Source organism: Myodes glareolus, chromosome 19 (genome assembly GCF_982192425.1).
Source record: "Myodes glareolus chromosome 19, mMyoGla1.1, whole genome shotgun sequence".
Classification (NCBI taxonomy): Eukaryota; Metazoa; Chordata; class Mammalia; order Rodentia; family Cricetidae; genus Myodes; species Myodes glareolus.
In genome coordinates, this window is record NC_142044.1 from 46,468,211 (window position 1) to 46,493,107 (window position 24,897).

The window sequence follows — 24,897 nt, forward strand, 5'->3', positions numbered from 1 at the left end:
TCTTTTGAGGCAGAGAAGCTGTTTCTGCTACCAAAACACATGCTCACAGCTGTCTGATGTGACTGCCCCCCTGAACACCCAAGGGAGCTCCACTCGTCTTTTTAAAAATATGAAATCTGGCTGGGCAGTGGTGTCGCACGTCTTTTATTCCAGCATTTGGGAGGCAGAGACAGGCAGATCTCTTTGAGTTTTGAGGCCAGCCTGGTCTATAGAGCAAGTTACAGGACACAGGATAGCCAGGGCTACTGAGAAAACCTGTCTCAAAAAAACAAAATAAAAAGTGAGGCGGTGAGGGAGGGAGTGATGTAAACGTATTTTAATTGAAAGATAAAGTTAAAAACAAACATGTTTCTGGGGAGTCTGCGAAGGCAATGTTTTATTGACTCTCAATTTTATTACGTGAGAAGATCAGAGGACAACTTCCGAGTTTGTTCGCTCCTTCCACCATGTGGGTCTGAGGGATTGAATTTAGGCTGTCAGGCTTGGCGTCAAGTGCCTTTACCTACTGAGTTCGCTCGAGACGCCCCTACCCTCACGCTTTTTACGGGATCTGAGCGAAGGTGTTACGGTGCTGACCCAAGCTAGGTTCCGTGCCTCGTTCCAGGAGTCTCTCATCCCTACGCCCTTAGGTCACACTTAGAAGTGAAGATGAGGCTCCAACCACCAGGCCGGTGTAGGCCACCAGGAAACGAGGGCCAGGTTTAGGCACTCAAAAACGGCTCAGTCCGGTACTCTCCCGCGGATCACTCTGCCCAGATCAGCAGCTTTCCGGGCTTTACTACGCGCTCCACGCTTGCACAGGGCTTCCCGGTGAACAACATCCGGGTCACTGTCTCATAGAGCCCAATGAACGGACGCTCTTGAGCCAGGGGGCGGGTTCTAGACTGTGCAATATGGCGGTGATCGGCGCGCAGCTTCCGTGACCTGTAGCCTCGCGTCTGTGCCTGTAGCTGAGCTAGGGTGGGCGCGGGCACCTCCGCGGGGCAGCAGCCGGAGAGGGAGCCATGGGGACAGTGCATGCCCGGGTGAGAGACCCCGCGGCGGTCGGTCGGGACACGCGCGCCTCCCGGGGCAAGGGCAGCGGGGAGGGTGCGGGACTGCTTGGGCCTGCAACTGTCCTGAGGACGGTGGTGACTGACCCAAGGTCACTCCGCGGATTTTTCCCGGGTGGCCTCACAACACCGGTCTCTATCGGAGCGCGGCGGGGAAGAAGGGCTTGTCAGAGGACAAGATACAAGCAATTTATTTAACAGACTTGTTTTAAGAATTTCTATTATGGTGATGATGATGTCCGAGAGTGTTTGCATGTGTGTATGTGCACTTTGTGTGCAGAACCTGTGGAGACCAGAAGGTGGCGATGGATCACCTGAAGTTGTAGTCACGGAGGTCTCTCTGAGCCTCACTGTGGGTATTGGGAATTGATATGGTCCTCTGCAAGAGCAGCAAATGCTCTTACCTGCTGAGCCATCTCTTCAGCCCAGTGCTCTTGCTTTAAGAAAGTCGCATGCATTTATTTATTTTGTGTGTGCCCCTGGGGAGGTCAGAAGACAACTTGCTGCAGTTTTCTCCTTCTGCCATGTGGAGTCTGGGGCATCTAACACAGTCGTCAGACCCCGGGGGCAGCTCCTGTATTTGAGCCCCCAGTACTCTTGAATTGGCTTTTACTTGCCACCTAGAATTGGGCTCCATTTTGTCCTGTACAGCAGAATGAGCTCTCCTTCCTGTGAGTGGGCAGAGCAGAGCGGAGAAGAGACGTGTCCTGGCTCATCATTTCCTCCTTCCCTGTCTATTTCTGCCTGTGGGGTTGTAGCCCAGGCTGGCCTCACATTAGCAGGTCCTGTCTCAGCTTCTGATTGCTGGGATTACAGGCATATATTAGTTATGCTTGGCTTAATTACTGCCTTTGAGTGGGTTTTTCTTTTTGAGGTTTTTGCCTGTTCTCTTCCTCATGGCTCCTAAGGTCTGATGAACAAGTTAGTTTCTGCTTAGCGACCCAAAACTTCTTCCTAACCAACTCCATTTTTTGGGGGGGGGGGGGAGGGTAGTCTTTTGGGCCCAGTGCCGTACCTTAGCTCCAGCCAACGGCCTATGTTAGTGTTATTGAATAAGTAGTTGGCTACTTACTGCCAAACCCTTTTATTTTGTAATTGTTCCCAAAGGCCAGGGAATGAGCCATTTGTCCAGAGTCACAGAGCCTCAGAATGTCCTCAAATCAAGACCTTTGGAGTCCTGGAGCCAGCAGCACACAGTGTGGACAGCATCCCTTGCCCTGTGACTCACATTTTCTGGTAGTGTCCCTTTACTTCCAACAGCATACAGAGCAAGCATCCCAGACTGGGGCACACCACTCGCACACAGCCTTGTCACACACCATTGCACTCTGACACACTCTTTGAACTGTGCTCTTGCCCTGGGCTCATTCCTTGTCCTATTGCTCATGTCTGCACTCGGCTTTACCTGCCGAAATAGTCAGTTCAAATTCCAAATTCCGGCTCCAGTGCTCTCTTGAATGCAGCAGGAGCCTGTTAGGCAAGGTCCTCCCCTGCACCATGGGTATCCTCCAGGCAGGCACTCCCTAAGCTACATCTGTAGGTCTCTTTAAAGCTACATCTGTAGATCTCTTTAAATATTTCTAAATTCTGAGACAGCCTTTCACTAGGTTGTCAGGGCCTGCCTTGAGCTCACCGGTAGGCCAGGCTGGCCTTGAATTTGGAATCCTTCATACTTTTGAGTAGCTGGGATTACAGATCTATTTGCTAGGCATGATGGTGCACGCCCTTAACCTCAACACTCAGGGGACAGCGGCAGTTGGATCTGCTGTGAGTTCAAGCCTGGCCCTGTCTTCTTATTGAGTTTTATTTAGGACAGCCGGGGCTACTTAGTGAGACCCCGTCTAAAAACAGAAAAGCAAATATTATGTGGTGAGTGACTGTCCATTAGAAAACGGGTCCTGGGGGCACCACGCTTTGGCAGAAGCATGAACCACAGTGACATCCTGTTTTGACATCTGCCCTCCGATTACAGGGCTGGTGGTCTCTGATGAACTTTGTCCCATGCTTTGACATTTAGGAACTATATTGGGACTTTTTAGAATAATGGAATGCAAGCCCTGCCCAAACAAGGCGTATTTGCCAACTGTTGGATTAAGAATGGCTCCATGTGCACATTCCTGCTTTGCCTAATAGAATTTCCATACTTATGAGAAGTTAATAGTGATTTAGTTTTAAAAACACTTAACAAAACCAGTGGGTAGTGACATGAAATGATGCATTCTTTATCACCCTTGGTGAGCACTCCAGGCTGGCATTGAAATCACAGCCCTCCGTCTGCATGAGTGCTGGATTACAAGCACCTGCCTGCTTATCTCTTTTCATCTCATCTCGGAGACTTAGTGGTTTTACTAAGTAAAAAAACAAAATTGTATTTAATCAGTATCCTGTGAATATGAATTGAATACAAAAAAAAAAGGAAGCCTGTCTGAAGCCACAAATTTTTGACGTTTAAGAGGTGTCCCTTTGAACTCAGGCATGGTGGCCATAATCCCAGGAACTTAGGAGTTGGAAGCAGAAGGGTCAGGAGTTCAAGACTCTAATTGCCTGTGTAGTGAGTTTGAGGCCATCCCTGGGTATGCGAGACCCTGATTCTGGCCTTGCATGCACACACAAACACACAGAATCAGTCAGTCAAAATGGCCTAAGAGATGATATTTAGCCTGGTGTGGTGGCTCAGCATTCAAGAGGCAGAGGCAGGAGAATTATGGTAAACTCAAGACACAGATAAAACACAGTATTATGTATATGTTATGTGTAGAAAAGTGTGTTTTCCAGTCTTCCCAGCCATGCTCACCCAACCCCTGCCCCTAGAAAGCTTATTAAGAAGTCGCTCTTGCCTGGAGAGATGGTTCAGAGGTTAAGAGCACTAACTGCTCTTCCAAAGGTCCTGAGTTCAATTCCCAGCAACCACATAGTGGCTCACAGCCATCTGTAATGAGATCTGGCGCCAGCACTATATACATAATAAATAAACAGTAAATCTTTTAAAAAGAGAGAAGTTATTCTTGTAATTATTTGTTTAGTGATAGAATCCCTTCTGCCCTAGCCTGGTGCTGGACTTCTAGCCATGTGCCACCATGGCTGGCCTTTGTCATGTTTTGAGGTGGTGACAGTTCATATTGTCACTTAGGTTTTTTTTGTTTGTTTTGTTTTTTGAGATAGGGTTTCTCTGTATAATAGCCCTAGTGGTCTTGGAACTAGCTCTTATAGATTCTCCTGCCTCTGCCTCCCAAGTGCTGGGGTTAAAGACGTGTGCCACCACCGTCTGCCTTATATTGTCACTTGGAATCAGGAGGGATTTCAAGGGGATCCTTGGCTGCCCAGTGTATTTGAGGAGAGACCCTGTCTCAGAAAACTAAAAAAATGGGAAAATCTAGCTGAGAAGGTTCAGGAATATAGCTTGGTGGTGTAGAGCATTTGGCCACCATGTGCGAAGGTCTAGGATCAGTCCCCAGTGCCATACATCTCAGGCTGTGGAAAAAGCCTGCTTTCTGGCCTATTGATGAGCATGCACAAGCTTTTTTGAAATATTTGTATTACTAATTACCCAGTGAACACAGTTATTAAGCACTGCCCCTAGGACCTGCACCTGCCTATCAGCTTACCTGCCTTCTATTTCCCATCCTGTCTCCACCCCACACACCCAAGGGAGCAGCTGTGCTGGATTTTGTGGCACCATCTGAAGCTGAAAGGTGGAGAGGATTGTCTTGTCTTCATTGTAAGTTTCGTTATCTCTGGTTCCTCTATCCCCTGCAGAGTCTGGAGCCTCTTCCGTCGAATGGACCTGACTTTGGAGCTTTGGGGGAAGAAGCCGAGTTTGTGGAAGTTGAACCTGAAGCAAAACAGGAAATTCTGGAAAACAAAGATGTGAGTATTCTATGGAGCATCTTGATGTGGTTATTTCTGGAATGTTCTGGTAAGCCCCAATGGAGAAGTAAAGGAGCTCTCCTGTCACCCATTGCAAGCAGAGACACTTGGCTTCAGGACAGTAGATCCTTGTTCCTCTGCTTTTCCTGGGTGCCAGTTGGTGTGGCTGGTTTAGGCAAGCATGATTTCTACTGGGAAAAAAAATGGGTAAGAGCACTGGTTGCCCTTGCAGAGGTCCTGGATTTGGTTCCCATTACCCATAGGGTGGCTCAAAACCATCTGTAACTCTAGCTCTAGATCCTAGAATCTAGAAGATCTGATGGCTTCTTCTGGCCTCCCCAACATTGCACACATGTAATACAAATACATGCATGCAGGTAAACACTCAAATGCATAAAATAAAATAAAATTTAAAAAAATTTTCAAAGGTAGACTCTAATTATGCTTAAGTCTATATGCATGTATGTATTTTTGGTGGCACTGGGGATTGAACCCAGAACCTCTTGAACCTCTTGCATCTTCTTTTTGTTTGTTTGTTTTTGCTTTTAGAGATAGGATTTCTCTGTGTAGCTCTGGCCATCCTGGAACTCAGTCTAGCCCAGGCTGGCCTCAGACTCACAGAGATCCACCTGCTTCTGCCTTCGAGTGCGGGATTAAAGATGTGCCACTGCACCACCATGCCCGGCAACCTCTTGCACTCCAGACAAGTGCTTTACTACGGAACTGTAGCCCCAGCTTTTGAGTTTATATTTTGGTTCCTTTTTTCCAGAAAAGTCGGGGATCATTTTGTTTCTCAATTATTTATTTTATTTTATGGGCATTGGTGTTTTGCCTGCATGTATGTCTGTGTGAGGGTATCAGATCTTGGAGTTACAGATAGCTGTTAGCTGCCATGTCAGTCCTGGGAACTGAACCCCAGTCCTCTGAGAGAGCAGTCAGTGCTCTCCACTGAGCCATCTCTCCAGCCCTCAAGGATCATTCTTTATCTGCTTTGTGACATCTCTGAAGGGTCTTCATCCTACATCAGAGGCTGGGGGTGGCCATGTGAAGAGGGTTGGGCCTCACTTGTAAGCGCACAGGACCCACATGATCTTGGGTTCTCTGGCTGGAGAGGCCAGAACTCATTCACGGACAACACAGACTTGGCAAAGGCTAGATCTTAAGAATACAGGGGCTCAAAACAAACAAAAATACAGGGGTTGGAGGAGTGTTGCTCTTCCAGAAGACACGGGTTCAACTCCCAGCATTCTCATGCCAGGTCATAAACATCTGTAACTCCAGTTTCAGGGAATCTGTTGCTGCCTTCTGTCTTCTGCAGGTACCAGGCACTCAGATACTGTGCAGACATACATGTAAGCAAACACCCATACATACAAAATTAAAAAAGGAACCTATTGGTGGTGATGCATGCCTTTAATTCGAGTACTCAGGAGGTGGAGGCAGGCGGATCTTAGTGAGTTCAAGGCCAACCTGGTCTCCACAGTGAGTTCTAGAACAGGCTTCAAAGCTACACAGACAACCCTATATCTAAAAACAAAACAAAATAAAACAAGAATTAAAAAAAGAATGAAATAAGAATTCCAGATTATTACACTTGAAAAGACTTTGCCCTTTGTTTCAGACCCTGCTTCTGGCTTCACTCCTGTGCTGGGGTGGTGACCTCTGTCCCCTTTATACATTTAGGTGGTGGTTCAGCATGTTCATTTTGATGGGCTTGGACGAACTAAGGATGACATCATCATTTGTGAAATTGGAGATGTTTTTAAGGCTAAAAACCTCATTGAGGTAAGTTTGTTCTTTGCATGGCACTCTTGGCTTGAAACTTCAGAGGAATGTGAGGCTACCCCCAGCTCTGCCCAGCCTCTGACTGTAGGGGAACCCAAGCCTGCAGAGCACCTCCATAGCTCACACAAACTTCCGCTGTCCTTATCTCTGTTCTTCCCGAGAAAGGATGAGTCTGTCCTGTCTGCTCCACCTGCCCTGTACTTTTCCTGACTCTCAGTATCAGAGCTTTCCCCGGCCAGATCCTGCTGAATTCTCTGGGAACCCTCTGGAGATGACCACTGCACATCAGCCAGGCCTCAGGATCCTCCGGGGATACCCACTGCACATCAGCCAGGCCCTGGGATTCCCGGGGATACCCACTTCAGGTCACCCAGGCCCTAGGATTCCTGGGGATACCTACTGCACATCACCCAGGCCCTGGGATCCCCGGGGATACCCACTGCATATCATCCAGGCCTTTGGGAATCCTTTGGGGATACTCATTGCACATCACTCAGGCCTCAGGATCCTCCAGGGATACCCACTGCTGCAGATCACCCAGGCCCTGGGATCCCCGGGGATACCCACTGCATGTCAGCTCTTGCTCTGTTTGTTGCACAGACTCTTTCCTGTGCTGTAGTAGGAAGCTGCCTGTGGCTTCCTTCTGTCCTGCTCTTGGACAACACTGACCCGCCTAACAGATGTCATCAGTGGTGTGCTTCTAGCCAGGTCGACTGCCTCTTCTCTGCCTCCTCTTGCTAACTTTGAGCAGTGTCAGCAAAACAACAAACAAAAGTTTCTGTTTTTAAAGCCTAAGGTTATGTTTCAGGCCAGTTACATAAAGGGGTATAAACTGTCAGGTGGCGTGCATATTGGTGTGAATGTGCACACTGTCTTGCCACTGCTTAACAACTCTGAGGCCAGCTCAGGTTCCACCATGTCCTTCCGGGTGTGTCATTGACTGGGATGTGTCATTGTGAGGGCAGCCCTTTCAACTGTCTGGGAAGCCTCTCCTCAAACACTATTGTTACTGTGTCTCTGTTGGTGGACTTTAAACTGAGGGCTTGGCTCTCATGATGGCTGTGGGCTCGTAGCGTGCACAGTACAAGTAGGTACTAGGTCAAAGGGCACATGCTCTGTCACTTCAAGGGTCAGCATATTGGTCTTCAAGGAGATCCACCATTCCATACCCCTGCATGGGGATAGGGAAGGTCCACTCCCCAGAGCTGAGTGCCACACTCTAAGGCCTTGCCATCCATTAGACCCAGAGTGATGTTTCATTTCCATTTGTATATATGTCCCTCCCTGGGGTCAAACTAGGGCTTTGAGGCAAATACTATAGCTCACTGAACCATCTCACCCTTTCTCAAATACTTTTTAAAATTTTGCCATTTCTCTCTCTCTGTTTTGTTTTGCTTTGCTTTTTTGTTTGTTTAGACAACATCTCACTATGTAGACTGGGCTGGTCTCCATCTTTAGCTCTTGCAGCCTTAGCCTCTGAGTGCTGGGATTATAGGCATGTGTCGGGTTCTCACTGCAAAGCACCTGTTTTCCTGTGGTTTCTCAGTGTTTGTTCATTCTCAGGATCTCGTTGTGTCACTTTGTCACCAGGGTTTTCATGTGTGTTATCTTTTTTCCCTGTTATCCTTGGCCTTTTCTGTGTCTCATATTCGCTCTCCTGGCTGGTTTCTGTGTTTTGTCCTCACTCTCCTGACTGGTTTCTGGTCTGGCACTCGCTCTGGTGGCTGCTCTCCATCTCAGTCAGGTTCACCTTGCAGCTCCACTATCAGCTTTTCCCCGTGTCCATCCCCAGAGTGTTGCTGTCACATGCTGTGGTTTCTGCTCAGTGCTCAGGGCACCCCAAGCTCAATCCTCTCTGCTGAGCCCCCAACTGTGCTCCTGTCCACTACACTGTTCCTCATGGAATTTCACAGATATTTCCTGCTACACGCACCTCTCAGTGCATGCACTTGCAGGTCACATGGCTCTCAGTGCTCCCAGGTCTTAGGAGAGCTCATTCTCTTTGGTCTGTCCCTCTCCCAGGTAATGCGGAGATCTCATGAAGCCCGTGAAAAACTGCTTCGCCTAGGAATTTTTAGGCAAGTGGATGTTTTGATCGACACATGTCATGGTAGGTACCATGGAAGAGTATCCAGATGCTACTATGTAGCCTCCGGGGTCACAGAGCAGTCATGTGGGTAGTCAGGCAGGTCTTGGAGTTAGCCATCTCTAAAGATACACCTGTGGGTTTCATCTTAGCAGAGGAGTGGGTGGGGGCCCATGATTTAATTTGTGGTAAATCTCAGAACCCACTAATGAGTCAGATAGGAGATGGGAACACTGGTGAGGGTTCTGATACATTTCACTTATGGAACAGAGGCTCTGAGCCTTTAGGTAACTTGTCTCTGGCCCTGTAGTGAATGGTAGAGTTCGACCTGCAGGCTTGCCCTGCCTCCCCAGGGTCAGTTCGGTGCCCATTTGTTGGCTGTGACTTCAGCTCTTTACTCTGACTGCACAATAGAATTACCTAACAGCAGAGACTGGCTTAGGGCATTATAAGCCTGTCATTGCGCACATGTTACACTGCATGTCACTGATCCTGCTGTGAATTGTGGGCTTGACAGTTGTCACAGATGAACCTTGTGAATGTGAGGTGTTATTCGTGGGGATACGTGCCAGAGTGGCAAGGGTTGATGGGAACTTTGCTTTTTGTTCTGTCTTACACCAAAACCTCCCTGAAAAGTGAAGTCTTCTAAAAAGAAAAAAGGGAAAAAAAAAAATAGAGTTTAGTGTAGTGGCACACACCTTCAATCCCAGCACTCAGAAGGCAGAGACCAGTGGTTGGTTCCCTGTGAGTTTAAGGCCCGGTTGGTCTGTGTAGTGAGTGCTCGGCCTGCCAGGACTACAAAATAAAAACCAGAATAGTCTCAAGGCTCCACCCCGTGTCTCTTGCCCCAGCCTGTGAAGATCATGTGGACATCTCCATTCCTGATGCCTGTGCAGGTGTCTAGCAGAAACACCCAGCAGGTGCCCTGGACTGAAGGCAAGAGTTGCCCTCTCCTCTGAGACCCCAGCCCTGAGGGGTTTGGCCTCACTCTGTAGAGCATCCCTGGCCTTGGTGGGCTGTGAGGTAGAAATCTCCAGCTCAGATACTACTCACACCCTGCTGGATGGAGGACATTTAACTGTACTGTGTTGCTTGGTTCCTCTTAGGGTGATAAAATCTTTATAATCATATGAATCCCATGCTTGGTTGTTGGTTGAACAGGACTCAACATTTTCAAAGAGGGTCCATTCCCAGCTGGGGCTGTATCCAGGACAGAGCAGGGTCCAGTGTTAGGTGTAGAGCTGTGTTTGGTTTGTATGTTGTGTGTGGCTTTTGTTTGTTGAGACAGGATTTCTCTCTGAACAGTCCTGGCTGTCCTAGAACTCACTCTGTAGACCAGGCTGGCCTTGAACTCACAGAGACCCGCCTGCCTCTGCCGCCTGAGTGCTGGACTTAAAGTTGTGTGCCACCACTTCCCAGTTTGTACACGTATATGTATGTGTGCACGTACTGTATATGTGTGGCCACTTACGCGTCAGTCGGAGGACAGCCTGCAGGAGTCAGTTTTTTTCTTTCAACGTGTGTGTCCTGGGAATCAAATGTAGGTTGGCAGGCGTAGTGAGTGCCTGTACCCACTGAGCCATGCTGACTGCTGACCCTTTGAAATATTTACTTTTTAGGTGATGATGCACTGCCAAATGGACTAGATGTTACGTTTGAGGTGACAGAACTCAGGAGGCTGACGGGCAGCTACAACACCATGGTTGGGAACAATGAAGGCAGTATGGTAGGGCATTCTTCCACTGCTGTGTAGAGTCCTTTGAGTGTATGCTTCTGAGGTGTGCCTGTTGGGAAAACAGCCAGTTGCTGTGGGACTTGCTGGCTTATGGACTTGGGTGTTATCTACAATTTCCCTTTAATCTCACAAGAGCTGGTCAGCCTGAAGTCGAGGTTGTTTGTAGTGATACTAACCCTAGTGCCTGCCAGGTGAACACATTAATGCTTTTGTTTAGATTCCTTTATGCTTCAGTGGAAGAGGTTTGGGGTTGAGGTGGGAGACTTCTGCCTTCCAGTTTCCTAGGCAGTCAGTGTGACCGTCGATCCTGTATGGGGTGCTGTGTGCTTGAGCCTTGTTTACACTGGTCCAGTGCCAGCTCTATCCTTTTCCCTCCCTCAGGTGCTCGGCCTCAAACTCCCCAATCTCCTAGGACGTGCAGAAAAAGTGACTTTTCAGTTTTCTTATGGAACCAAAGAAACTTCCTACGGCCTGTCCTTCTTCAAACCACAGCCTGGAAACTTCGAGAGAAAGTAGGAAGCCACCCGGGTCCTTGAGCTCAGTGGCCTGATTTAAAAGTTAAAGTAGATGGCTTGAGTGTGAAATGACACCTGGCTGCCAGCCGCCTCTGCCGTGGCTGCTGCTCTGAGTGAAGATGAGCCCCTGTGTAGCCTGATTGGGACTATGGTTTAGCTGAGTGCAAGCCCTTTGCACAGACCCACTGTTAAAGCTCTGTCCCATTGCCTCCTAGTTTCTCTGTAAACTTATATAAAGTTACCGGGCAGTTCCCGTGGAGCTCACTCCGGGAGACCGACAGAGGAGTGTCTGCCGAGTACAGTGTGAGTATACCCGGCCCTGCATGCAGGGTGGGCGTAGACGGAATGGTGGGTGAGCTCAGACTTTTCACCCCTTGGTGGCCTTCTCCTGGCTAGATGCTCCTCCCTAGCTGATACAGGGAGCCAGGGGGCAGAGCTGGCTGGTGTCCACTCTGGTCTTGTGGCGTCTGTGCTCCTGACTGGCTGTAGCACCCATTGCCTTCTCCCATCATTCTCCTTGGTTCTCCCTTTTGTTTTTTTCCTAAATTTTTCAAAGAGCTCACCCTGAAAGAGTCAGGCTTACTTTCCACTTGGAACAATGGGTGCAAAGGGGCTGAAGTGTAGGGTGGCATGGGGTTGGCGTGGGTTGAAGGATGAGGTCAGGCAGAGCTGGCTATGTCTGAGGCTACCCTAAGTGTAACTGGGCCCTATGGGTGCACAGTCTGGCCCTGTGCCTCCTGATGGTTACTGTGGAGACAGCATGGTGGGTCCATGAATAAGTGGTTTGCTGGCTAAGAGCTGCCCTGTGTTCAAGGAAAGAAGAGTTGATTAGGGAGCTTTAATGGTGGCAAGCATCTGGGGAACTCCTGAGTTATAACACTTCTATAAACTGACTGCTGAGCCTGGCTGCTGAGCCTGCTGCCAGGGCCTCAGTGGGCTCCTCTGGCCTGCACAGTGCCCCTGTGTGGTGAGGTGGGCAATTTGGTCCACATTCTTGTACACCAATTTTGTATACTGGGCTTCTGTTGGTGCCTCCTTACCCTCCATGGCCTTGTATATTCTCCAGACCTACAGGCCTGTGGGGTAGACCTGCTGAAAGGCAGACCGTGGGCAGATCTGCTGAAAGGCAGGCTGTGGGGCAGGTCTGCTGTAGGGCTGGCCGTGGGGCAGACCTGGACCTGGCTTTGCTTGTTCCCTCTGGCTATGAGAAGAAAGCCCTTGACCCCATATGGCTTGGTCTTCTTGTTCTTCTGGAGCTGATCCATCCAGGTGACAGGTTACTGAGTCTGCCTTCAGCCCGTCATGTGGGCTGACTGGGTATGTCGTGTCATCTGTGTGTCTTACTGTGATGAGACTGACACCTGCTGTTGACAGTCACCCTAGCTTTAGGTGTGGCCCTGTTCCTTCCCCTCAGCTCAGAGTAGCACTGCTCAGGTGCAGTTTACAGCCTCCCCGTCTTCCTTCCCGTGTCCTCTTCTGCTCCTCCTTCTCCTCCCCTACTTCCTTTCATTTCAAACAGTTTATCTTGGGGCTGGGGCTGGGGAGGATCAAGTGCCAGCAAAGGACTGATCCATCCCTTCCCTAGTGCTAAGAAAAGAAATTGCTGGTTGTGTTACTCAGTGATGCCTCCCTTCAAAGGATGCTTTGCAGTGCCTTGTTCCAGTGTGAAGGGTGCAGAACAGGGTTTCCTTCCTTGCTGTTGCAGTTTCCCATATGGAAGACCAGTCATACCATCAAATGGGAGGGCGTGTGGCGGGAACTGGGCTGCCTCTCGAGGACTGCATCGTTCGCTGTGCGGAAGGAAAGTGGCCACTCACTGAAGTCTTCTCTCTCGGTACGACTTGCTCTCTGGATGGAGAAATGTGTGGACACAGCCCTTGACCCATTGGTAGTCTCTGCTCATATGGGGCTGAGTGAGGTGACACTGAGGGGTCAACCGGGTGGTTGGGACAGTGACTTCCAGTTCCACTGCCTCATACTATTTCTTGTAAGTAACATCAGTGGAAAGAGATAAACGTGTGTTTAAGAGCTGGCTGTGGAATCTTAACCTTCCAGAAATGAAAAGAAATGCAGCGAGCTGGCAGGGTGGGTGCTGGGCTTTCTGAGGAAGCAAGGCTGGTCAGTGTCTGTGGGAAACTCTGGTGTCTTTGGGTACACCATCGTAGACCTTTATGCCCTCACGGGAAGGCAGGAACAGGTGAAGTGCTTTGGGCATGCTCAGCACAGCCCTCAGCGCACAGCAGGTTTACTGCCCTTGGAGCTGCTTGAAGTGAAAATACGCCCCGTTCATCTCTTTCAGCATGCCATGGTAATCGACTCTCGGAATTCGTCTATCTTACCAAGAAGAGGGGCCTTGCTCAAAGTCAACCAGGTAGTGTTCTCGCCAGAGCCTCTGGTTGGGCAGCCAGTTATGTGTGGCACAGGACTGTCACACACAGTGCTGGGGCTGGTGTCCACAGGGAGTAGCATTGAGTGCCTTAAAAGTCGTGCGGTCAACTGCCCTGAAGGTACAGGGGAGCTGGGTGACACACTGGAGGCCAAGGTGACCCAGCTGGTCTCATCCTGCTGCTCATGGTGCAGGCAGGACCTGGGGTGCCCAGTCTACATTTTTAGAGCAGCACCGAGAGGTGAGGTTTGTAGATAAAATATCCCTGTGAATGTGTTAATGTAGGTAAAATGTCCCTGCCATGAACGTGGCACTAGATGCTGATCTGGCCAGGGCCTTGTGAAAGGCACAAACAACAAAACTGTCATTATAAAGGGCGGTGCTTAGTAACCCCTGTGTCTTTGTGACCTTTGGCTTCTTCCCTCAGGAACTGGCGGGCTACACTGGAGGGGATGTGAGCTTCCTCAAGGAAGACTTTGAACTTCAACTGAATAAGCCGCTCATGTTGGATTCAGTGAGTCTCCAGCCTGTGCCGTGCCTTGTGGGGGTCACCTTTCACCTTGGGGTCCTGAGTGCCCGAAGCACTGGTGTTAGCCGGTGCTGTGATGCTTTAACCCAAAGAATTTAAGATCCCTCCGGTCAACATGTGTATGGCCTGCCAGGCTGTGCTGGGTGCTCACACTCAGAGCCATCACGGAGCTCCTCACCCTTACCTCTCCGCCTGGCATTGCTCAGACTCCGCTGCAGTGCCTGCAGTGTGGAGCATGCTCTGAGTTCCCTGCATTCCTCCCCATCCCAGCTGAGCTCCCCCAGGTGCATGCCCTCCTGCTGCTCTCTTGGGAGTCTGTGCTCTAGAGTGGTGCCCGGAGCACCCTGTTGTTCACTGCTGACCCCCTCTGTCCACGCTGCCCTCAGGACACTTGTCCTTCGTCTGTCCTCTGCTGCTGTAGCGTCCTTTTAGGAACTTGGCACAGGCATGTCTCCAGCCACCTCTTATCTTCCTGTGTGGGGCTGAGGGGTGAAGGGCTCCACTGTGCATATTTTGTAGAAGCACCCCTCTGTTGATCCGTTTACCTACCCATTTACCACCTACCCACTCATCTGTCTACACATCTGTCCACCCACCTGTCCATCTACTTGTCCTTCCTCCATTCATCTATCCATCCATCCATCTCTTCTCTTAGCCACCCATTTGTGTGCCCACCCACTCATCCTGTCTGCTCATCCACTCCCCCACCACACACCTGCATCCTGGCTGCCAGGCACTCTGGGTGCTGGCATCAAGAGCTGGGAGCATGAGGATAGAACCTAAAGGGAGCAGAATTGGTGGTTGAGATGGGCAGAAATGGGGGAGGCAGGGAGTAGAGGGCAAGAGAGGAACAGTGACTGCTAATGAAGAAATGCTTAGTGCAGGTGATACCCCGCTGATTCCTGGAGGAGGAGGGGGGCATCAGTGGAGAACCAGTATCTACAAGGTCAGAGATCAGCAAGTGAAGATCAGGGTGGTCCCTCAGCTTTGTGGTGAGACTGACTGAGGAAGAACCTTGGGATCTGGGCCATAGCTCTAATTCTGAGGCCACATCAAAACAAAGTGCTTATTTTAGGAGACAGAGAAGAGAACAGGGACAGAAATAGCTGAATGGCTTTTTTGAGGCATCTACAAGTGGCATGTGGTGGGAGAGGGGACGGGGTGGATAGGATGTGTGCATGGATGGATGGATGGGTGGGTGGATGGGTGACTGGATGGGTGACTGGATGGGTAGGTGGGTGGATGGATAGGTGGGTGGATGGATGGATGGATGGGTGGATGGGTGACTGGATGGGTGGATGGATGGGTAGGTGGATGGGTGACTGGATGGGTGGATGGATGGGTAGGTGGGTGGATGGATAGGTGGGTGGATGGATGAATGGATGGGTGGGTGGGTGGATGGATGGATGGGCACTCAAATGGGTGGGTAAGAGAATGTATAGATAGAAGATAGGTAGAAGGATGAGTAGACGGACTAAGGATGGGTAGATAGGAGGAGGGTAGAGGACTCAGGATGTTTGGCTCTGGCAGGAAGGAGCTGGGACCTTGTTTGCGGATAGGAATGTGGAGTATAGATGCCTCAGAGTAGGAGCCCATGCAGGGCTAGAAAGAAGGGAAACGGGTCTGCTCTTCTCAGGAGCTCTGCAAGCTGCGCTCCAGACAGAGGTAGTGGTATGTGGAGGTGGGGCTGTAGGCAGGTCTAGGAGTCTGCTGAGGCCCTTGAGGTTTCCAGGCAGCAGAGGCAGGCCTCAGCCCAGAGAAGGACCAGGAGTGGAAGCAGCCTCTCCATGAACAGGTCAGAGCCTTATCCCCATGCAGCCAGCACTGTCATCACTGTTTGGCTCCCACTAGTTGAAAATCTCAATGGAGCATCGGTGCTTCTTGGCTTTTTTCTTGATGGCGTCACTTCCCAGCAAACCTACTGTTGGAAACGTCTCAGGTGTGGTAACCTGAACAGCTAGGCCAGCCTGACCAGCCTTCCTTAGACTGGAGCACTTTCCCTTAACCTTCCAAAGTCTACCACAAAGCTGCCTTTAGTCATTGTGGTGTCGCTTGTGTGGCTTCCCTACAGGTGGGCATAGGAGTGAGCCACCAGACAATGGTGAAGTTGGGAGATTTCGTCCTGTCGCCCTGTGGGTACTGTCTTGTGTGTGGTTCGACTGTGCACTCTTCTACTCTGTATCTATAGTCCTTCCCTCTGAAGCATCCAGAAAAAGACCATCTAAGCTGTGTTGGGTCGGCAAGGAAAGGACAGGCAAAGGACCAAGATGAGTAGAGGCCCTGGCCAGTCCAACACCATGAGGGTCTCCAGCTCAGCAGTGGTACTCAGTAGTACTGGGAGTGACCTTCATGATTCGAAGAGTGTGTCACCCCGGGAGAGCTAGACACACATCTTTTTTTTTTTTTTTTAAATATCTATTTATTTATTAAGTATACAATGTTCTTTCTGTGTGTATGCCCGCAGGCCAGAAGAGGGCACCAGATCCCCTTACAGATGGTTGTGAGCCACCATGTGGTTGCTGGGAATTGAACTCAGGACCTTGGGAAGAGCAGGCAATGCTCTTAACCTCTGAGCCATCTCTCCAGCCTCCTAGACACACATCTTTACACTGTATGATTACAGGAGCATCCTAGCCTGTATAGACCTCCAGCCTGAAGAGCTGCATGCCTCAGTCCCCTCACATCTGGGGTCTGAACAGATGCAGGAAGGGTCCTGTGGGTATGACTTCTCATGTAAGAGGGTCCTGTCCTGACTGGGACACAAGCCAAGCCCTGCTGCACTCTGTATGACTCTGTTGGAATGTAAATTTGCCTCTGAGTTCTTCAAACTCACAAGCCCTGGTCCTCTGTGTCCCTGCTCTGCTCTGCTCTGCAGGCCAAGGGCATTCAGAGTAGAGCAGCCTCCTGCTGGTGCTCATGGGACAGAAGGAAACACTGTTTGCTTTGCGCAGGTATTCTCCACGTCTCTCTGGGGCGGAATGTTGGTGCCCATCGGTGACAAGCCATCCAGCATCGCTGACAGGTCAGTGCCAGCAGAGGCTCCCCATTTTCCTCTGGACTTCGAATTGTCTTTCTTTTTTTACAGATGAGAGCAATATTCAGATTGCTCTTGGTTTTCATGTGGAAACCGATTTTGAAGTACCCAGTACTTGAAAAAACAAGTACTACTTGTTTTTTGTTGGGATGCTTTATTGAATTAAATTTTTTCTCAGCCTGGAATGGTAGCACACGCCTTGAGGCAGGTGGATCTCTGACTTTGAGGCCAGCCTAGTCTACAGAATGAGTTCCAGGACAGCCAGGGCTACACAGAGAAACCTTGTCTTAAAAACCAATATATAAATAAATAAGTAATTTTTTTTATTATGATGAAAGAATTTGATTAGGACTTGTAAAAGTGAAAATAAAGGCACATTTACGAAAGTACTGCTCATCCTCCTAGAGGATAAGCCTGCCTTAACCCTGGTCTGGCTCCTTTTGGCCAATTAGGAGTGTGTTTATGTGTTGTGCAGAGTGAGCTGTGAAGACACTGTGTTTTAAATGCATTGTGTTCTCATTTGTTAAATGTTATAGAGAGATCATAGAGTGATTGTCCACTGAGTCACAAAACATCTTCATAAGTAACATTTTCTGTGTGTGTGTGCACGTGTGCCTGTGTGTGCAGGTTTAGATATGCCGTGGTTCATGGGGTGGGGAGGGTCAGAAGACAAACTTCAAGAGTTGATTTTCACCTTCCCCATTGTTTTTAGTCAGGGTCTCTTGGTTTTGCTACTGTGCTGCGAACGTGAGTTTGGCTGGTCCAGCCTTCCACGTGACTCTCTCCCCATCTCCCATCTCACTATAGAAGTACTGACATTGCAGTTGCTCGTTATGCATCTGGCTCTTCATGTGGATTCCAGGGATCTGTCTAGCACCCACAGGGAGATTACAATGTCTCTAACTCCAGTTCCAAGAGATCACACACCCTCTTCTGGTCGCCTCAGCCACTAGCCATGCGTGTAGTACACAGGCAGACATGCAGGCAAAGCACATAAAAATAAAGAAATTTTTTTAGAATCACCCAAGCACAGAGTTTGCCATTTATTTGCATTATTAATATCAGCAAAGTGTTCAGGAAAGCTTAGCAACCAGACAGTAAAAGCATCTGTGGATCTCATGTCAGAGCGACTTGTGTGGGACTTGTGTAGGAAAACTAGACCCTTGCTCCCTGTGCGCTGTCGCAGCCCCTTGGACCACTCTTTGTAGGGCACAGAACAGCTTTGCACATGGTTGACCACTGAAAATTAGTCGGAACTGGGCATAGTATTGCGCACTTTCCGTCCCAGTACTTGGGAGAGCAGTCAAGTGCATCTCTTAAGTTTGAGGCTGTGAAGGCTACGTAGCAAGACCTTCCCTAAAATATATCTTGATAGATATAGATAGATATAGGGAGATATGGATAGATAGATATAGAAATACCTTAAAAAATTAGAATACCCTCCCCTAATTAAAAGGCATTGTAGGAACTCAAGGTCATTGTGGCAATAAGGAACTTGACTAATATTTGGGGAGGCCCTGGGTTCTATCATTGGCAGTTAGAACATAGTACAATTCACTGTAGAAAGCCAGAGTAATGCTCTGTGTGGTCTGTTCCCCTCTGGTATCATCTGGCCCCTCTCGTGGTGTGCCACACTGTTTTGTGATGTCGACTCTACCTTCTCAACCTGATGTGGCTCGGGATATCTGCTATGTAGGATGCCTGGTTGGTAGGGAACTTTGTGGTGGTCTCTTAGACAGCTGCCCGTCCTTTTATAAGGGTGGACGGTCCTCTTTGCTCACCTTCCTCCATGTGGCTTTGTTGTGTCTCATTGCTCATATCCCAAGCATGAGCTGCTGTTGGGTGTCGGGTAGATCTTGATAGGTATCATATGCTCATTTGCATCTTTCCCACCCTCTCCTGATGTTCTGCTGTGTAGAGACAGTGTCATTCCCCAGAACCAGCTGTGACCCTGCTGCTGTCTCACTTGCTGTGGGTCTTATGAGTCTTCACCTAATGACCTGACACCTGTCACTTTACTGCAGGTTTTACCTGGGCGGTCCCACAAGTGTCCGAGGATTCAGCATGCACAGCATTGGACCCCAGAGTGAAGGTCAGTGAGTTTAAACTTGAAGACATGCAGTTCTTTCCTCCTGTATGGGCTGTCATTTCTGAGGGGCCCGAAGCAGTGGAAATACCAGTTAGCAACAGTGTGAGCATCAGGACTTCCTGTGGCTTCAGTGTTCGTTGAGTATAAGGATAAGAGCATTTCCAGCAGCCTCGCCAGTCCTGTTCTCTGGGGGTGACCTCTGCTCAAACCAGCTTTCCAAGTAGCCCTGTGTCCTAGGACACAGCCCCCTTTCAGAAGACTCAGCAGGCCTTGTCTCCTGTGCCTTTGTTCCCAGGGGCTGCAGAGGCATTCACTGCATCTCTCCTGGCATCGAAGGTTTCCCGAATACTGTCTTAACCAGGTAGAAGCAATGTAGGTCTGTGACTGTGAGTGAGGTGATTTTCCTGAGGTTTGTCGTCTGTTTGAAACTGACAGTAGCTCTGTCCACTGGTACTGGAATCCAGGGCAGAAGCTGTCCTGAAAACACCTGTGTGTACACACATGCACATTAGTTCACATCACTCAGGGAGTTAAAGACAATTCAAAAATTAGGAAATGAAGGAGCCACAGATTTGCTACTGTTACTTTTGGGCATTGGAGAGGTAGATTAAATTTGGCCCTGTTTTATTTTAGGTGTAAAGTGACACACGAAGGCTGTAGAGATAGCTCAGCCGTGGAAGAGCACTGCACTGACTGTTCTTCCGGTGAGGCACACACCGGGTTTCTGTACCCACCTGATGGCTCACAACCCTCTGTAACTCCAGTTCTGGGGATCTGGTGCCCTCCTCCGGTGTCTGCAGGCATGCACACCTATGATGCAGACATACATGCTGATGACAAACACATACATACTTTTGTTTTGAGATAGGGTCTCACTATATAGCTGTGGCTGTCCTGGGACTCCCTCTGTAGACCAGGCTGACCTCAAACTCAGAGATCCACCTGCCTCTGCTTCCTGAGTGCTGGGATTAAATGTGTACTACCATATCTGGCTCTCATACACATTTTTCTTATTTTTGGTTTTGAGCCTATCCTTTAACAGCTGAGCCATCTCTGCAGCCCTTATACACATTTTTAAAAAGACATATGACAACTATATGCATTTGGAATACACTGGAGGGTAATTGGCCACTTTTATGGGTGCTGGTCAGCTAGAATCCCCTGGATTCCCCAAGGCATCCCCAGCAGTGTTCCCCACAGCTGAACACACTGTAGTAAAGATCTCCCAGGCACCCTTGCTTCTCTGCTTTTGTGCATTCCCTCCCTGTGGTGACCAACATGAAATTAAGAGAATTGAAGCTTTTCTGCCACAATGTCAAGAGCCCAAAGCAAGGAACCACAGAGCTCAAAAGAGTCATGAAAGTAGCAAGAGAAATGGAGGGCAAGGGTGAGGCACACATGGGGAAAACTCACCAAGGCTCAGACTTGGGCCCATGGAGTCCAGACACTTCCCTGGCTGGTGGAAGCAGCTGCTGTGGACTGAGGAAAATCAGCCCAGCAGATGCCCTCTCCTGGGTAGCTTAGCCAAGGACTGACTCCAAAAAGGGACTTTCTTCAGGCCTGGCCTGCCAACGTTGAAACCACGGGTTTTTGGGCAAAAGCCTGGGTTCTGGCCTCACCAGCAGGCTGGGCTTGGACATTGTCCCAACGTGCCAGGTAGAGAATAGTGCTGGTGGAAGATGCAGAGGCTTGGTGGGACTGCTTTAGGAGGAGGAGCGCCGCAGGCACTGCGGACAGGGCGCAGGGCAGCCTTGTTCTTTGGCAGTGCCCTGGCCCCTCAGCTGTGTGAGTGTGGAAGGACACTGGAAAGGAGGGAGGCGGGGCGCGCCTGGTTTGTGGAGCAGAACTGAAAGCAGGAACCCACAGTGCTGAGTCAGCAGATTCTCTTCTTCCCTCCTTAGGAGACTACCTGGGAGGGGAGGCATACTGGGCCGGGGGCCTGCACCTCTACACCCCATTGCCCTTCCGACCAGGCCAAGGTGGCTTTGGAGAGCTTTTCAGAACCCACTTTTTCCTCAATGCGGGCAACTTGTGCAACCTCAACTATGGTGAGTCTGCCCCAGCTGTAAGTCCTTGTGGTGCGGGTGATGCTATCGTGTAAGGGGAGCCTGCTTCTTACTCTACAAATGAGCTTCAAGTGCTCTCGGGTGTCTTTAGGACCCAGAGCTCAGAGGTGTTCCCAGAGGGAGCTGAACAGTTTGGGAGCCTCGAACCCTATCTGAGGTAGGGCATGGGGCCTCTCAGCTGCTTTGCTGGGAGAGCATTTTTGGGCAGAGGGTTCAGGATAGCCAGGCCCAGCGAGTTGACACTCAGCTTGTTCTGGGAGAGTGGGAAGCAGATACCCAAACCTATACCAAGATCCAGTAGCTCGGACCAGCTTTAAGGGGCCCTTCCGGGTAGGGAGCCACATGTCCCCTTTGCTGTTTCAGGTGAGGGCCCCAAAGCCCACATCCGGAAGCTGGCTGAGTGCATCCGCTGGTCCTATGGAGCGGGCATCGTCCTCCGGCTCGGCAACATCGCTCGGTTGGAGCTGAACTACTGCATTCCTATGGGCGTGCAGACGGGTGACAGGTGTGTGGGCCGTGTCAGCTCTGTGGCTCTGGGGATTTGCAGTTTGCACTGGGCTGGTCTCTTCAGTGGCTTTAAGGTTGGGGACTTGAAGAGAAATTGAATAGTTGACTATAGTTGGGCGGGGGATGGAGAAGGGAGATGCCCAGCCCTTCCCTGGACCACTACTGCTACTGTTCCCAGGACAGTGCGCGCTCTGCTCCTCTGAGCAGCTAACCAGGTGGGAAGTATTGGAAGTGTGCAGTAGAGAGGGCTTCCCTGTGCCACCACTGGCCTGGGGCTGGCCACAGCCTAGCCATGGACTGGAGGATTCCACCCATGGACATGAACAGTGGCTGTGTTGCACGAATTCAGTCAAGTGCTGCTAAGGGTTGTAGGAGTTTCTCCATCTCTTATTATCTTGTAGGCATTGTGCAGGTGTCTGGAGACTCAGAGGGATTATTATACATCGGAAGCTTGAGTGACAAGGCTCTGGGGTCAAAAGTCAAGACGGGTGCTGGTGGGAAGTTCCTGTCTAGGGCGCCTTCTTGACAGGCAGTCTCACAGGGAGACAATACAAATGCTTGAGTGAGGGGATTAGAACTTTATCCAAGCTGGTACTCCCCCAGGGCCACATGCCAGGTGCCACCCTTCATTGTGGTAGGTCTGGACTAGGTTCTTAGCTACTCTGGGTCTGTTCTGCCAGCCAGAGAATGGAAGGTGATGTTTCCTGCTCTGCTGTTGTGTGGTCTGGGATGTGGTGGCTATGACTCCCGAGACCACTGTCCTTCTCGTCCCTGGGTGGTGTGCCCTGTTTACACCATGCCTGCTGCCTGCAGTTTGACATGGCCACAGTTGCTGCTGTCAGCTCAGTGTGAGGAGAAGGGGCCAATGCTCCTGGTCCCTGGTGCATAGTAGGTAGCTCCTCAGCAGCTGCCTAAGTCTTCAGCATGGAATTAACTGCTCTTTGTAGCCTTCCATGAGGTGGAGCTATAGCTGTAGCCGGCTAACTGCTAGGCCCATGTTCCTGGGAAGCCCTGCAGGAAGCATTGTGAGTGCAGGTTGGTGCCAAGTCAGAGCCAGAACTCAGGAGTTCCTTCTCAAAAAAAGCAGGCCAGTTCACCTGCTTTGGGAGTGTGGAGGTTTCCAGTGGGCGCTGCTGTTGCGACTTTTAGCACCTCGGCCCTTGTGACCCATGCTATTGTAATACTGACAGCAGCCACAGGGTGGCAGTGTGCGCCAAGCAGTTGCTTTGCTTTTGCGCCTCTTACTAATTGGCCCTTTATTAGTTTGTGCTCTTTACAGCTCAAGACCCCTCACCTGTGCCTCTCTCTTAGTTAAACCTGAGACACATGTTTCAAAGATTAATCCAGAATATGGCCTCCACAAAGAAGCAGTCGGCTGCTGCAGTGCAGGAAGGTCCTGGCTCAGGCTGTTACAACTGTCTGCCTGGATGGCAGCAGCTGTTTGCTGTGGGCAGTGAAGTTTGGAGTCAGCCTTGAACATGGAAATACCATTCCCTGGTGTGGTTTGGCTTGCAGCTTTGTTAGCAAGGGTGGAATTTGGTAACATTTGAGGGAAATGACCTCAGTTTCATCTTGTTTCTAAAATTAGGCAGTTGGCAGTTGTACAGTTGTCTGTAGCCCCACCCCAGGGTTAAGCCAGGTGCTCTGAAATTGGCAGTTGAGGCCTTTACAAAGGAGACAGTTTGAAGTGTTTTGACTTCATCCCAAATGATTTATGGCACTGTCTTCTCTGGACCCTTAGAGTTCTGTCACAGCAGGATTCCTCAGGCTAGGTCTGTGGAGAGCCAGCAGTGAATGGGGGCTGCTCCAGCTGCTCACGGAGCTGCAGGAAGGACACCATCATTGCAGCTAGGGAGGGCAAGAGGCCCCAAGGTGGGACCTTGCTGTACTTTCTGAGGACCGGGTGGGAAGGGCATTCTGACCTGGCACAGCTGTCCCGGGGAGGGGTGTAGTATGGGTGGGCAGAGCACACATGGTCGCAGAAGCCTCGGGGAATGGCTGCTGACAAGCGAGCCTCTTTAGTCTTCCTCACCCCTCTCTCCAGCCACATTGATGTCTTCCTCTTTGTGATTGCCTGTCAAGGACTCTGTTTGGGGCCTGCGGGTGCTGTCCCCCACACTTAGCGCACCACCCAGGATGAAGAGCTCTGGGGTTAAGAGCTCAGTGGGCTTTCCTGATGACCACTGCTGGGGCTGGTGTGAGGGGTGAGCATTGCCACAGTGGGGCAGGAGGGCAGCCTGCACTTGGCCCAGAGATAGAGGCTGAGGCTGAGGAGGCCCTCAGGGTATGCAGAAGCCTGGCGGGCCCTGGCCTTGTGAGTCTGGATGCCATCTTGAGTACCCATCCTAGCATTGCTCTGTGGTGTGTGTGTCACAGCACAAACATCCTTGCTGTGTTTACAGTTGTAGTAGCAGAGCTGTTCTGAATGCCTGTGTGTTCTCTGAAGAGCTTGGTATAATGATCTCCTCTGTCAGTCTACAGCATTGACAGCAGCCATGCTCTCTTTTATGGACCTTAGTCTAAAGTTATGGAACTGGCAGCCTAAGCCCATGGTTGAGGGTACAGGAACACTGCTACTTGGGCTCAGATTCTCAGCCTCAGTGGGAGCTGCTTTCCCCCAGTTCCGAGGGCTCCTCAGCAGGGGAGTGAGAGACTGCTGCACAGTCCATTGTGGGGGCACCTGGGAATCTGAACCTTGAGGACCCTGAACTGGGTGCTTGGTTCCCCAGAGCTGAGCTCTCCAGAGAGCACACCTGGGCTGACCCTTTTTATCTTCCTTCCTGGATCAGGAACAGGTCTGGCTGACTGGGTTGCTGGGTCATTGTGAGCCCCAGAATTATCCTGTGTTCTGGGCCAGCCCCAACATGTAGGCTTCCTGCTTCTGCTCCTTTCTGTCCTGACAGCAGGTGGATGGGCGGACCTTGGGTGGGATGGAGCAGCAGTGTCTTATAGGTCTATTGTTCCCTCTTCTCCTTTCTCCCAAAGCTAGTGCTTACTAGCCTAGGCGGAACCTCACGATGGCACAATGCGGGGAGTGCTGTGATTGACTTTTCCCTTTCTTTTTAGGATTTGTGATGGCGTCCAGTTTGGAGCTGGGATTCGGTTCCTGTAACTTGAATCTCCCGGGGCAGCTTGGATGAACTTCGGGTGTCTCCCAGGCCACAGGCCTGTTTGGAGGTGACACAGTTGAGTGCTTCTGGGCCGTAAACCTTCTGGGAAATCACGTTAATAAATTTGGAACACTCA

General features: G+C 50.3%; 1 protein-coding gene across 1 annotated transcript; it reads left to right on the forward strand.

Moving 5' to 3' along the window:
• Nucleotides 1–877: 877 nt before the first annotated feature.
• On the forward strand, nt 878–24,897 carry Samm50 (SAMM50 sorting and assembly machinery component). Its single transcript, XM_048444978.3, has 15 exons — nt 878–1,025; nt 4,809–4,919; nt 6,603–6,704; nt 8,727–8,814; nt 10,410–10,516; nt 10,907–11,037; nt 11,256–11,343; nt 12,746–12,874; nt 13,340–13,411; nt 13,854–13,940; nt 16,907–16,977; nt 19,014–19,081; nt 20,980–21,126; nt 21,508–21,649; nt 24,718–24,897. The coding sequence occupies exons 1-15, from the start codon at nt 1,005–1,007 to the stop codon at nt 24,761–24,763; spliced, it is 1,410 nt and encodes a 469-aa protein (XP_048300935.1). The 5' UTR covers nt 878–1,004; the 3' UTR covers nt 24,764–24,897.